This window comes from Rhinolophus hipposideros (genome assembly GCF_964194185.1).
Source record: "Rhinolophus hipposideros genome assembly, chromosome: 2".
NCBI classification, from domain to species: Eukaryota; Metazoa; Chordata; class Mammalia; order Chiroptera; family Rhinolophidae; genus Rhinolophus; species Rhinolophus hipposideros.
Genome location: NC_138048.1, coordinates 61,546,589 through 61,561,997, shown reverse-complemented (window position 1 = coordinate 61,561,997; position 15,409 = coordinate 61,546,589). Strand labels below are relative to the sequence as shown.

The following is a 15,409-nucleotide window of genomic DNA, read 5'->3' as shown; positions in this document are numbered from 1 at the left end:
GTGCTTCTCTGAGGTTCAAAGTGGACGTAGTACAACATCTTGATGTGGGGCAGTTAGACTCTTTATACCTCTTTGTAAAACAGAGCTCACCAGTAACACACAGTGGTTTTTTTCTTGCTTTCCTTATTTTTATGAGCTTTTTTTCCTTTCAAAGCTTAAGAACCTGCCTTTTGAATTTGTTTCTGTTCGTAAATGTTTTCTTTGCTTTTTAGGAAGAAGAAATTGCCTGATTCTTTTTCGCTCCATGGATCAGTTATGCGACATTCACTTTTGAAGGGGATTTCTGCTCAGATAGTGTCTGCAGCTGTAAGTATTTTGTTCTCTTCCCCCTGCTTTATAACCTGCGATGGCATAATGAAGCAGGAATGAGCGGAAAACAAAGCACAGCACTTCTCTTGGCCTGAGGCTTAAGAAAAATAGAATCTGGCTTCATGAGTTTTGTGTGATTATTTTTGACTCATAAGATCTGGCTACACATCTTGACATAGAAATTAGTGCAGCCATGAAATAAAGGTCTGCTCAGAGTTTCGGGTGTGCCTAAATGAAATATGGCAGCAAGCCTAAAAGAAACACTATCTGCCTTTTCTTCAAATTCCTTTTCAGTTTAGTTGCCATCGTGTGTATTTGGTTGAGGTAGAGTGTTTGTTTTTTTAGTCTTTTCATATGGAGAAATGATTGTTCAGAATCTTTTACAACTGAGTTTTTTTTTTTCATAATTCACAAAGTCTTTTCATGTACCTTATTTCATTTACTCTTACAACTCTAAGAGTAGGGAAAGCCATATCCTATTTTCAAATGAGAAGGCAGGCTTAGAGAGGTGATATTAACTTGTCTTACATCATTGGGTTAGGAGATAGCAGAACAATTACTCAAAATTGGATTTTCTGGGTCTCAGTCTCTTGTTCTTTGTTGTGAAATGGAGGTGATATCGGTGAATGTGGCCAGTGTATAATGGCTGAAACAGAATATTTGTGGGCTCTTTTGAAAATGATTTAGAGCACTAGGTTAATGCAAAAATATTTATTAGTTCATCGAGATAATAGATGCTGATTCTGGTATGTTTTGTATGTAAAATAATCTTTGACCTCAAAGCCTATATATATAGTTTTATGTAATTTTTCAATTTTAGTATAGTTTTTCAATTTTAGTTTTCTGAATTCAATATATACATTCTGTTTATAATATTGTTATTCATAGTAATACTAATAACAGATTGATACCCCAAGAACTTTGATGTGTTTTTATGTTCTTTGCATGAAGTTTAATTGGTATTTTGCATATTCAGTTTGGACAAAGCTTTAATTTCAGGAGGGTAAGAGATTGATACAGAAGTGGCATTATGACACCAAAACCACATTGCAGTTTTCAGGTTTATTAAAGAAAGCTCTTTTTGCCGACGCCAAAAGACCAAAAAAAAGGAAAGAAAGAAAGAAATAAGAAACAGAGAGAGAGAGGGAAGGAGGGAGGGGGAGAGAGAAAGAGAGAGCGAGAGAATGAGAGCGAGAGCGAGAGAGAGCGAGAGAGAAACAGAGAGAGAGAGAGAGAGAGAGAGAGAGAGAGAGAGAACAGGCAAGAGAGAGCGTTCTTTGTGGGCAATTGATATACCAGCTCATATATCATGAAGTCAATTTAAATAGAGAGATAGTCAAGCAAGGGAGGAAACCTGGGCAATTGTCCTTCCTCTTTTAGGTGGAGAGTAACTCATATTTGCTAGAATGGGAACCACCTGTTGAGGATTACATTTCCATGACGTTTTCTGAATTTAATCCTTATGTAGGTGATGAAATTCATTCCTTTCAAAATCAAAATGAACCAGAACAGTCATTTGACCCACCTGTGTAGTTTAAAAATATTTTGAATAATGGAGACTGAACTAAAACTCAGACACTGAACAATGATTAGATAAATCTGTTATTTAAAAGGATTTCTTCTCCCTCTTGAAAAGGAGGGAAAAATTCTAATAAATCCCAGAGTGTTTGCATTCTCTTCTTATTTCATTGCTATGGCTGAGCTCCTTTGGTATGTAAAATGAAAACTGCTTTTCCTGTGACAGTTTTCATCCTCTGCCTTCCTACTTTGGGATTACTAGCTCAATTTAAATCGTATGCTTTTCTGTGATGGTTGGTTTATGAACATGTAAAAACTAGTTATATTTTTGGGTATATCTCCTGAATATTTGCTCAGTAATGCCTTCAGCCATGTGGACAGTGATGCTCTCAGGGCTGCCTCGGGCCTTGATCATCAGGGCTTTTGTCATCCGTACCTGGAGAACACTCGCGACAGATGAACTTTTGGAGTTGGGAACCTCATTGTTTAATCTTGGAAGGCTCTTCAAAGTGATGTGACATGTGACTATATTTAAAATTAATTCAAATGAATTTTTAAATGACATTTGTCATTTGTATGATTACCTAAGATAAAAGACATACCTTACCATAGTGTTGTTTTCAAAATGTGCCTAATGTGTAAGAATCTCCTGGGGTGCTGATGTCCTGGCAGCACCCCAGACCTACTCACTTGGAATCTCTAGCAGGGTAGCATAGGGAGCTGCAGTTTAACAGGTATTCGGGTGATTCTAATACACGCATGGCTTTTGAGAACCACAACCTCAAGATGTTGCAACATCAGTACTAAAATTCTGTAATCTCTAAAGTACTTCCCACATCTGTGGGTTTTTTAGCTTTTCAAATTAGTTGAATACTGGTTTCATTATGCAGGTTCCATTTTGAATCTCCTTTATGACGTTCATCTGCTGTCTCATCTTTTTTTTCCTATCTGGGACATAAATCAATCATTTATCAAATATTTGTTGCATGCTTCATGATTGTGGAGCATTGTGCTAGGCAAGCTTTATGCACACACATATCCACACAAAGCTGGGAGTGTCCTGCTGCCCAGGATCGTGTACATAGCAGCCTTGGTGATTGTTCCTTATTCCCATGCAGTGAAGAAAGTTTGTTAGTTCCCGGGAAGCTCTGTAAAACTGGATAAAACAGATTCTGCCTTCTGAGAGATTATGATAACTAACTGACCATATCGCTAAGGACAGACATAGAAAAGAAATGTAGACGAGATATAAGAAAGAGCCTGGCGTGGGACCTGGAAGCCCTGAGTTTGAGACATAGTTCTACTATTTGCTGAATAATCTTGGGCGAGTCATTTAAGCTCTCTGACATTTCTATTTTCTTAATCTGGAAAATCCTAATCCTACCTGTTTTATCTACCTCTCCCGGTTTGAAAATCAAGTAGTGTAATATATGTATGTGAAAGGTCTTTGCTAATACGGTGGTAATTATTGTAAGCCATTGCTATTATTTAAAGCTATAGAAGCATCAAATAGATAGCCTTACTTTTTTTTTTTTTTTTTTGAGGAATAAACTTTATTTTTTATTTTTTTATTTTTTTATTTTTTTTATTTATTAGTTTCAGGTGTACAAGACAAGGTAATACTTAGACGTTCATCATTTATATCCCTCACACTGTGAACCCCCCTCCCCCCATCCACTATCCCTCCGACCTCACACTGAACCATCACATTATATATATAAAATTATAGTTTAGATAGCCTTACTTTTATGTGATACGTTACATTTAGTTTGATCCTCAGGACAACTCATTGAGATAGATAGGGCAGTATATGCTATTTCCTTGAACAGATGAAGAGACTAATATCCAGAAGGGTTATATGATTTTCCCAAGGTGATACAGTTACTGGTAAGGAGTTGGAACTAGCACTTAATTTTTAATTTTCTTATGCTTGAGTACTTACTGAATATACCCTGCTCAGCTTTTATTGAGAGGTTATTGCATAATCTCCTGGATAAGAAGCTCCTACTTAGAGTAAGAATATCTTTAGCATATGTTTGCCTTTTTAAAAATCTTTATGTACTCCTTCCATTTTGACTCATAGTATTTATGCTTTATTCACATTATTGAAAATGGAACCTCTTTCCTCTTTTCCTTTACATTTTCATTTATTATCAGTACCTCTCTTGAAGTATCTCTTGCTCTTTATATTTTGTTGGTATGCAAGTACATATACAACTTCTGTAGTTTCTCTTAGTTGGGAGCAAAAACGAAGGTTCGACGTCTTATCTGAATTGACTTGGATCAAAGTATATGTAAAGAGCAGCCTTATATCATTTTCTGTTTTTTAATGAGAGTATCTTTTCAAGTGCTTTTTTTTGTTCTAACTTTCATTTAGGACAAAGTAGATGCTGGCTTGCCTACAGCAATTGTAAGTATACTTTAAATAATCCTTTAAAGGTAAGCTTTTTATTTGATTGGGTTTTTTTTTAACATTTATTCTTTTAATGTTTAAAGAAATAACATAAATTATTGTGATAATAAATTTATAAGTCATTTATTGCCAGTAATCAGGTTTAAAATTTATCCATGTTGAATGTTCTCTTTCTAGTGTATTGTTATTCTCAGACTGTTGTTTGGGAAGTGTGTAATGGAATAATGATTAGCACTTTCCAGGTTTATTTATATATGGTTCTACACTGGCCAAGTAAATTTGCTCCTTCTGTGATTTGGCCTCCCTTTGGTTATAGGGAGTGCAAAACAGTATTTGGTAAAATCACTTTGTGGTAAATGGTACATTTAACAGTTTTGAACTCTATTGCCAAGCTGGCTAAGTCAATCTGTGGAGTGATTATAGAGAACTGGGGCATGTTGGAAGCACACTAGTGCCCTCTTTTCCCGACTACTTCTAGCTGCCTCCTGTAGCTTTCTTATTAGTTAGTTAATTGGTGAGGAAGTTGGCTGAATTTTGAATATTTCTGGTGCCTTTTGGCTCTTGGGACTAAACTAGAGAAGAGCTTTCTAATCCCTTCTTCTGGAATCTCATAGGAGGTTCCCTGGCTGGGTAGCATAAGTGCCTCTTACTTTGTCTGGACCCTTGAGGTTTTAAAAAATTGCTTTAGAGGAAGGTAAATGTCATGTTTTTGCCTATAATGTTGAACACATGGTATTTTGATATTGTTACCCTCAGACTAAATTTAGAGGGATTCCCAGAAATAAAATGTCCTGCGTTTCATTTCTCATTTTGCTTCCTAGATGAAATTGTCCTTATTTGTAATAGTTGGCATGTCATCTGGTGCCTAAAGGAAGGAAAACCAGCAAATTCAACTCTGCTTATTTCAAGATCCTTGATGTAATATCTTAAAATATAATCTCCCCTTTTGTTCTCAGGCAGTATCCAGTCTGATAGCAGTGGGTACATCTCATGGATTGGCCTTAATATTTGGTAAATTTTCTAAATACTTTATTTTAAATATTAAGTATCCTTTTGGGTTTTATAATGTCTTTTAATCATAGTTTATATTGTGAACTTTGTTTTCCTGGAAAGGACTTGCAAAGTAGCAGTCAATATTTTTGTAGTTAAAAATTACTTGACTCAGATTCATTTTGTTTTTTGTTGCAAGTTTTATTTATGAATTTATAAGCTATCATATCTGTTGACTCTCTGCAGACCTAGACAAAAAGAATATAAAGTCGAAAGGGTTGTCATCTTGTCTGCCTCCACTTGGTGGTGGTGGGGGTGGTTTTTTTTTTTTTTTTGTTAAAAATTTTATTTATTTATTTATTTATTTTTTTTAAATTAATTTTATTGGGGTGACAATTGTTAGTAAATTTACATAGATTTCAGGTTTGATCCTACATCATATCCGAGTAATAGATATTCTAGAAGATATCTATTTAGGCAAGAGGTTTCCAGGCATTCTCAATAATTTTCTCTCACTGTCAATAAACTCTGTTTTCATTTCCACTGAAATCCCTCTAATTTGAAAAAAGTTTTTAGTACATAATCACATTTTTCTTGGTTGAGCAGATAATTAGTTTCATTTGTATGGTAGAGGTTAGTCTTAAGTATTTTCTCATTTTTTTCTATCTGAGACTTATTAACCCTAGTCTTTGGTTTTGAATTCAATACTGTGACCAGAATGTTTTGTTCTGTTTTTTAATTTAAAAACTATTAGATAATATTTTTCTGTCATTTTTGTGTTCTTCTCTGGATCTTAAGTCTTTTTCATCTCTCTTAAATGGAATTCCTGATGATAATGTATTTCATTAAGGAATCTACAGGATATCGTATAAGGATTACCTGGGAATACTTTAACAGCAGAACCACAATTTGACCTTTGTGGGCATTACGTGTTTATTTACCATAGTGGTTATTTTTCCCTTGTTTTAGAGCAATATGACTTCCTGTTTATAAAATTTTCTGTTATGCCGAAAGCCTTATTTATTAATATCGTTTTCACACCTAGTCTTTTCAAAGGTGATTGATTTAAATAAAAGAGTTTTATTGTTTGGAGATGACAAGAATGGAAATAAAAATGCAATTCTCCAGAGAACTATAGAATTGATTCTTTAAATAATTTATTTTATTCCCAAATTGAGATGTGTTTCTAATAGAAAACTTAGAAAACATAGGTAAGCAGAAGGTTGAAATATAAGATACCAAATTCTCCCATGCAGGAATAGTCCCTAATATTTTTGTATAGCCTACCAATCTGTGTGTGTGTGTGTGTGTGTGTGTGTGTGTGTGTGTGTGTATACAGCAATATACCAATATGGGATCATATAATTTGTAACCTGCTTTTTCATTATAACTATTTATCTGTAACATCATTTTTAATGGCTAATGGCTACATAATATTTTTTTAAAAATGGACTCACCATAATTTACTTAACCATTTCCTACTATAAGATATTTAGGTTGTTTCTAAACAAGTAGGATAGTAATGGACATCTTTGTTACTACATTTTTGTGCACATGATTATTTCATTAGGACAGATTTGTAAAAGTGGATTTCCCTGGGTTAGGGTGCGAACATTTTAACCACTTCTGATGTGTATTGCCTGATTACCTTCTAGAAAGTTTTACCAGCTTGCTCTCCTATCAGGTGTAGGAATGCTTGTTTTTTCTTTGGCTCCATACTTAGTATTGGATTGATAGAATTTGGGGAAAGGGTCTTAAAAGGTCTTTTAGTGCATCCCGTTACTTTACATATGAGGTGTTTGAGAACCAGAGAGGTTAAGTGACATGCACAGAGCCAAGGTTAGAATCAGGAATATGGAATCCTAGATCAGTGATTTCCACCACTCTGGGCAATTCTCCTAACCTGAGAGAAAAGGAGACAAATTCCAAGATACGTGACGTAAAGAATATATGAAGTAAGCACTAAGGTGAATGGGGATAGAATATAATGCATGTTTATCTGGCAGCAGAATGCGTGTTGAATTTTTGTTCCTACTTACCATTACTTACTTTTCCTCAACTCTGCTTTAACATTCCCTCCTTACCATGAGGTTATAAGAATATGTGCCTGCTTGTAATTAAACCCATGTAGAGCTTACTGCAACAAATTAAAATGAATGTACTCAAAATAAAAACTAACAGAGGAGAAAAAGAGCACATTATCTTTTACTGTCTCCTTAATTTCTTTGGGCTTGCCTCCTAATTTTCTTTCTAGGTCCTAGCAGCTTTCTTGTAGATATGATGAAATAGTATTCTTTCATTATAGTCTCATGGAAAAGAAAGTATATGCCAAAGTGAACATTTTGAGAAAGACTCTTAAAATTCTGGTTATGCTTTGAGTTTAATCATGCAGTTACTCAGTTTTACTCATTATTTTTGTAGGAATCAGATATTTGAACAATGAGTTTTAACAAATGAACTACAATTTGCTTGAAAGCCAGTTACAAATGGCAGAGTAATGATACTATGACTTGTCTAGATTAGAGATCTGGGTTAAATCTGATCTCTTAAACATCTTCATTGATCATAGGGAAAAGTGTAGAGGGAAGAACTACACTTGTTTAAGTACCAGTAGATTCCCCTTTGGAATGGAGGCCTGGGTCATTAAAATAGTAATCATTATAAGCTTCATAAAGGTTGATGTACGTGCCTATTTTTACAGAATTATAGATATGTGATATTTATTGTGTGCCTTGGTTCTTATCTATATATAGGATCTCAAAAATTCAAATCTTAATTAAGATGTTTCCCTATCCCAAGGCCCTTAGTTTTTCCATTTTTGGGTTGTTAGCGTACTTGAGTAGATTATCTTTTTGAAATTGTTTTTGTTTCTATCAAACTTAATGGACTTGGATTTACTTACTGTGATGTAACTTGAATATTATGTCTTTCCTCTTTTCCCATAACCAATAACTAAATGTAATTGTAAACATTAGACATCCCTTAATCACATTTAGTATCATTACTACAGAGAAAGTTTGTCACTTAAACTCTTGAAATTTCACCTGTCTTTTCTTTGAACTTGTGAACTGATTTCTTGCTTTTCTCTCTTTTAATCTTTTCTCCATGGATTCAAAGGAAAAGGTATAGTAATTTGGTTTGCATGAGTGACTCTTTCTTTTGACCTTTTTTAATGTTGAAAGTGAATGCTGTCAATTAGTGCCCTCTTATGAAATGCTTATTGAAGAAAACCAGCTAATTGAAAGATGGGGTAAAGCAGGGAATTGTTAAAAATGATACATTTATGCATACTTTCAGTGTTTTAATTGAAAACATATAAATATTCATGTTCCCCTTAATCTTTTGATATAATCCAAAACCTTTACTTTGAGTTTGTATCTGCCAGTTAGAGGTTTGGGGCATCTTTTTTTGGCATTAACTACATCAATAATGGGTAATGTAAAATTTACACTTTTAATTTTTAAAAATAGACATAAAACCTTAAGCACCTGTGAATTAATCAAGGAGTGCAAAATACTAGATTTTCACAAAATTTTCTTCGGTCTTCCACAGTTGTCTTGTCCAAACCTTATTTCATGAATTTTTTTCAAAGCACTTGATCTTTACCAAGTTTTTCTAAAGCATTCATTTAGTTTTCATAGAAACTACAGCCCTTTCTTTTTCACTCTGTTTCATCAGTTCCTGTATTGTTAATTAGGTTTTTAAAGTGCAACGATATTACAGTGGCATGAACAGGTTTGGGAATGAACACAAACTGATTCTTTGTAAGCATTAGCATTCTAGAAAATAACCAATTAGCCATGGGGATTCAATGTGTCCTGGGCTTTAGTTAGTAAACTTTACATAGGGAATGAGAACTTTCATTCTGTGTGTTGGTTATATGGAAATCAGGTAGAAGAATTTTTGTTATTTTATGACCATACAAAAATATTTCTTAATATCTCTGCTTCTCCTTTGGTCTTAGAGGATATTGTATATGCTCAAAGTGTAAGAAAAGAGCCATATTGAAGAATGGTGACTATTAGCAATAAAAGTAGAGCTCTACATGCAGAATTAAATTTGACTCCTTCTAGGATCTAGGTATTTCCTACTTTGATTAGTTCTTTAAGAACTACTTAAAACAAATTAGGATGGAGAAATAGAAGATTGGGTTAATTTTGGTATATGGAAAGAGAAAAAATTCTTGAAATATGGTCAAATTCAGATTTTGTAGCTATTATAGACTCTTTGTCTTATTTGTGACTTTTTATTGCTATTCAGAACATTACTGTTAAGCCCAGAATATGCTGAAGAGATCTATCCTGAGCAAAGTATACTTCAAAAAATACACTAGTAAAAGAAATAGGTATAATCCATTGCTGTGTCAAATAGATGTGCTTTTTGTGATATCTGGCTTTTGACTTAATTGGTGAGCTATTTATTGTTGTTAATCTCTTGCATTTGTACCATTTTGTAGTTTTCAAATTTTTATAGGCGTTTTCTTACTTAAGCGGTATGTCAATTCTGTGAAGTTCATGGGAAAAATGATGGTCTCATTTCTTAGTATTTCTTGCCCAGATTCATTTGCTTTATAAGGACCCACTCCAATTTTTTTTTTAAAACTAAGTTGACAATGTCAACCAAATGTGATATATGTGACTTTGTAAATGTACTACTCTACTACTAATTTAATCCCTTTTTCCCAACAATAGACAAAGGAAACTACAGAGAGTAGGGGGAGAATAGAATTTTTCCTTTTAAATTAATGAGATCAAGAATCGCCTCTGAGGAGTAGAATGTGGAGAGAGCTCTGATTTTCACCTTTCTTGCTTCTGTCCATGTTCTTTTGTCCTTTCCATATAACTATGGAACTTAAGTGTTTGGAAGACATCCTATTTTTATTTTCATCGAGTACCTTTCCCCAGAATTGTCCCGAATTATCTGGAATACGGAATGTTTAGTTACTCTAGCAAAGAAACCTCTCCAGTAAGACTCTGCTTTATTTTTTCTACAGAAATCTAACCTTTTATGAATTTATTCTAAATTGCATAATAGCAAGTTTGTTAATATGGTATCACGAAAATAGAATGTATAAAGACAGCAATAAGAATTGATAAATATCTTTTGGAGTTAAAATAGATTATACACTGTGCATCACCTTGTAGCCATGCTACTTTATAAAGGGATATTATGAAAATAGTAAATACATTGTAAAAATCAAGAAGAAAGCTAAGAGTATTTTCATTAACACTGTCTCGTGGGATGTAAATTTAATACATGTTTCAGGAATGACCAGCGTTGATAATTTGGTTCCTTGTCTTAGTTAATTTTTAGTACATGGGACCCACAGTCAGGAAAACAGAGTCATGTTTATTTTTAATCTAGAAGTTAGATATGTCTTTTTCCTTTTCTCTTTCCTTTTCTTAATGGTACCCTTTTTCTCTATTTTGTCATAATCTTTAATTCTCTTATTCTTACTTTTCCTGAGTGATAAGAATACTTAGTCTAATTTAAAGTATGAACTTTGTTCAATCGGAAAGCAGTAGTGATTGTCTCTCTAAGTAACAGCTCAGAACTGTGTAAAGTTTGGATCTCAAAGCAGGAATTACAAAAGATCGCAGCAGGGCACCATTCAGACATTATTCTGTCCCTGGAAGGCAGGAGGCCAGACTTGAGCCTTCTTTGTGTGGCTGGTATGAAACTTCTGCCATTGTCCTCTTTCAGTCCATCCGCTGCCTACACGCATGCCCCTCAGTAGTGCTGTGTATACTTGTAGAACACTGTTGCCCAACCATTGTATCTTGACAGTTTGCAAAATAAGGTACGTACATGGATAATCTGCTAACTGCATAAAGCATCCCTGACAAAATAAGGATCATGGGAAACATCATTTTTTGCAGGCAGGTTCAGTAAAGCAAAATAAAATGTGATATCATATTTAGAATCAAGAAAATAGAATAAAGGAAATTTTAATAATTTGAATTAAAGTGGGGGAAGGAGGAAAAAGTGTGTAAATAAGAAAAAAGAAAAAAATCTGTAATTATAATAATGCTAGATATGAACAAAGATAATTGCATTTTAAATACATTAGACCTTGTGTATTTATGAATTTTACTCCTATATGAATGTTCATCTTGGAAGGCTAAAATCTAAAATGATTTCAGTAAGTGTCGAGTATTTTCTGTGTGCCAGATACCATACAGCTATCAATTGTGTCAGAATTCCTTAGGGAGGTGGAGATTACTATTTGAGGATTTACATAATATTATTCCCTAGACCTGAGCATGAATGTTTTTAGGCTCTTTCTGATAACTAGATTTACTCTTAGAGAAGGAAGATTTGCAAATGGGGAAGCTATTCAGATGCTTGCCAGATGTCTCTGAGTGTAAGCTACCATGCTAGGGGACCTTAGAGACCTCTTAGGTAATAGTGGAAGAAAGACGTATTTATCTCCAAAAAGTAGTACGTAGATAGTGTTAAGAAAACAAAATTCAGCTGAGTAAATATAAAGATCTTATTGGCTTTATTCAGTGATTCATGCCTCAGGCAGCATCCCATCTAGCAGATAGGAAGGAGTTCGGAGAAGCTATACAGAATGAAAAACTTTTATAGGCAAAAGGGAATGGGACAGGAAAGTTAACACTAGCTAAAAGCTAACATTCCCTTTAGGGGATGACGGGTCATCAGGCAGGTTACCTAACTAATTGTCTACTGACCAGGCAATTCCTGATTGACTGGTTTAAGATTCCATTCCTGGGAGAGGCCAAAACTGTAATGAAGTTAAGTATCAAGTCTCAGTTTGGTGATAATGGGACTTAGCAAAAGTGACTCCATTTTGGATCTGTTGTCCTGTTTCTAACAATAGGTAAGGGAGGCGCAAACAATTACCGAACAATTACCGGTCAGTTCAGAGAACTCCAGATTGGTGCAGTATGGTGGGTTTATTTATTTTTCCTCCTAAACAGTTAAATTTTGGAGGCATGCCTTCTTATAAATTTTTTATATCATTGTTTTCAAGTGGATCCGATAATGAATGCTATACAAAATAAGCATTGCTTAGGGAAAGCCCTAGAGGAATTTCTTTTAATTATTAGATAATAAAGTTTAATAAATAATTGAGTGCCTCCTAGAGAAATCAAAGGTGATTAAAGCAAGATCCTTGCCCTTAAATAATTTAATCTAGTAGAGAGTTGAATTATTTGCTTTTTGCATATCAAGTGTTGATGCTTGAAATAATTTTCTTAAATAGTTTAAATGTTTAATTGTATTTGTACTGTTAATTTGCCTAGTAAACCTTTTTGTCATGAATAATATAAATGTAAATTTCAATCAAATTCTAAATTAATACATTTTGATTTTTGAAGTTTTAAAGATACTTTAAAAGATGGTATTTCCTGTAACTTTGCATCCTAAAGATAGCAAGAAATACAGTACTAGAATGAGAGAGATAAAAGTTTATTGTTTATGGTTTATTCAAAAGTTTATGGTTTATTCAAGGAGATACAGATTTCTTAAATGGATTTTTTCACTTATCATTAGCAAGTTTTGTATTATGCTTCCTTGTACCTATTTTTTTTCTGCATTGTAATTCAGTACCCAGCCTCTAGTAGGTGCTTAATACATATATTTTAAAATGAATGTGACTTCATCGATTCTTCTGATTCCCGCTACCTCCCAAATTTTTTAAAATAAAGTCTATATATTTACTCCTTCCTTTTCTTTCACTTGATTCGACAAACTACTTTCTTTAGATCAGAATCAAGCTCTGCGACTCTGCCTGGGTAGCACTAGTGTTGGAGGCCAGTATGGAGCCATCTCTGCCCTCAGTATTAACAACGACTGCTCAAGACTTCTCTGTGGCTTTGCTAAAGGACAGGTAAATGTGGACTTTATTTTATCCATAAGATAATATTAAAATCAATTTTAGAAAAACTGGTATCTCTAGATCTATTATCTTGAAGACCAAAATGCATGTTATAAAGTGACATGTCTTTAGAGATAACCTGAGATTGCTCAGTCTGACTTTTGTTCAAATTTTTAAATAATTGTTATTGATTGAGCCAGAGTATGAGATTTAAAAAAAAATGGAGGTATAATTCATATACAACATTATATTAGTTTCAGGTGTACAATATAATGGTTTAATATTTGTATATACTGCGAAATAGCACCACAATAAGTCTATTTACTACCTGTCACCATACAAAATTGCATATTTTTTCTTGTGATGAGAACTTTTAAGATTGACTCCCTTAGCAACTTTCAAACATGCAATACAGTATGATTGACTTGTCATCATCTGTACATTACATCCCCAGGACTTCCATATTTTATAACTGGAAATTTGCACCTCTTGACCCCCGTCAGCCATTTCACCCAACCCTCAAGCCCCGTCCCCTCTGACAACCACCAATCTGTTCCCTGTATCTATGAGTTTTGTTTTGTTTGTTAATTTGTTTTGTTTTTTAGATTGTACATATAAGTGAAATCATATGGTATTGGTCTGATTTACTCAGCATAAATACCCTCAAGTATCATCCATGTTACAAATGGCAAGATTTCCTTTTTCTTTTTTTATGGTTTAGTAGTAGTAGTCCATTGTGTGTATGTGTGTATATATATATATATATATATATATATATATACACACACATACATGTCTATATCTATCTATCTATCATCTCACATCTTCTTTATCCATTCATCCACTGAAGGACACTTAGGTTGTTTCCATATTTTAGCTATTATAAATAATACTATAATGAACATGGGGGTGCAGATATCTTTTTGAGTTAGTGTTTTCATTTTCTTGGAATTAATTCCCAGAAGTGGAATTGCTGAATCACATAGTAGTTCTATTTTTAATGTTTGAGAAACCTCCATGATATTTATATTTTTACCATAGTGGCTGCACTGATTTACATTTCCACCAACAGTGCACGAGGGTACTGTTTCTCCACATCCTTGCCAACATTTGTTATTACTTGTCTTTTGATCATAGCCATTCTATAATAGCAAGTGTGAGGGGATATCTTCATTGTGGTTTTGATTTGCATTTCCCTGGTGATTAGTGACATTGAGCATCTTTTCATTTGCCTGTTGGCCATTTGTATGTTTTCTTTGGAAAAATAGCTATTCAGATCCCCTGCTTAGTTTTTGATCTTATTTTATTTTTTCTTACTGTTGAGTAGTATGAGTTCTTCATATATTTTGGATATTACCCCATTCTCAGTTATAGGATTTGCAAATATTTTCTATTCAGTATATTGCCTTTTCATTTTGTTGATGTAATCCCACTTGTTTATTTTTGCTTTTGGAGTCAGATTCAGAAATGTATTGCCAAAACCCAAGTCAGGGAGCTTACTGCCTATGTTTTCTTCCAAGAGTCTTACAGTTTCAATTTTTTGTTCAAGTCTAATCCATTTTGAGTTAACTTTTTTGTATAGTGTTAGATACTAGTCTAGTTTCATTCTTTTTGCCTGTGGCTGTCCAGTTTTCCCAACACAATTTATTGAAGAGCCTGTCCTTTCTCTATTGTATATTGTTGGATCCTGTGTCATAAATTAATTGACCATATATATATGTGGGCCTATTTCTGGGCTCTCTGTTTTGTTCCATTCATTTGTGTGTCCATTTTTATACCGATACCATATAGTTTTGATTATGGTAGCTTTGTAATATAGTTTGAAATCGGGGAGTATGATGCTTTCAGCTTTGTTCTTTTTTCTCAAGATTGTTTTGGCTATTCGGGTCTTTTATGGTTCCATACAAATCTTAGGATTGTTTGTTCTATTTCCTTGAGAAATGCCATTGGAATGTTGATAGGAATTACATTGAATCTGTAGACTGCTTTCAGTAATATGGACATTTTAACAATATTAATTCTAATCTGTAAGCTTGGAATATCTTTCCATTTATTTGCGTTGTCTTCAATGTCTTCCATCAGTGTCTTATAGTTTTTAATGTACAGGTCTCTTTCACCTTCTTGGTTAAATTTAGTCCTAGGTATTTTATTTTTGCAATTGTAAATAGGATTACTTTCTTAATTTTTCATTCTTAATAGTTCATTGTTAGTGTATAGAAATACAACAGATTTTTGTATATTGATTTTGTACCCTGCAACTTTACTGAATTTGTTTATTCTACTAGTTTTTTGTGGAATGTTTAGTGTTTTCTGTATATATAAATATATTGTCCACG

At 33.6% G+C, this 15,409-nt stretch overlaps 1 protein-coding gene across 2 annotated transcripts in view; it reads left to right on the top strand.

The window, feature by feature from the left end:
• VPS8 (VPS8 subunit of CORVET complex) overlaps positions 1 to 15,409 on the top strand; it is a 236,051-nt gene that overhangs the window by 26,485 nt on the left and 194,157 nt on the right. For both annotated transcript variants that reach the window (XM_081062741.1, XM_081062742.1), the window contains 4 exons: positions 213 to 306; positions 4,205 to 4,237; positions 5,197 to 5,251; positions 12,961 to 13,085. In XM_081062741.1, coding sequence (XP_080918867.1) covers positions 213 to 306; positions 4,205 to 4,237; positions 5,197 to 5,251; positions 12,961 to 13,085 — 307 coding nt within the window. The remainder of the gene's footprint in view (positions 1 to 212; positions 307 to 4,204; positions 4,238 to 5,196; positions 5,252 to 12,960; positions 13,086 to 15,409) is intronic.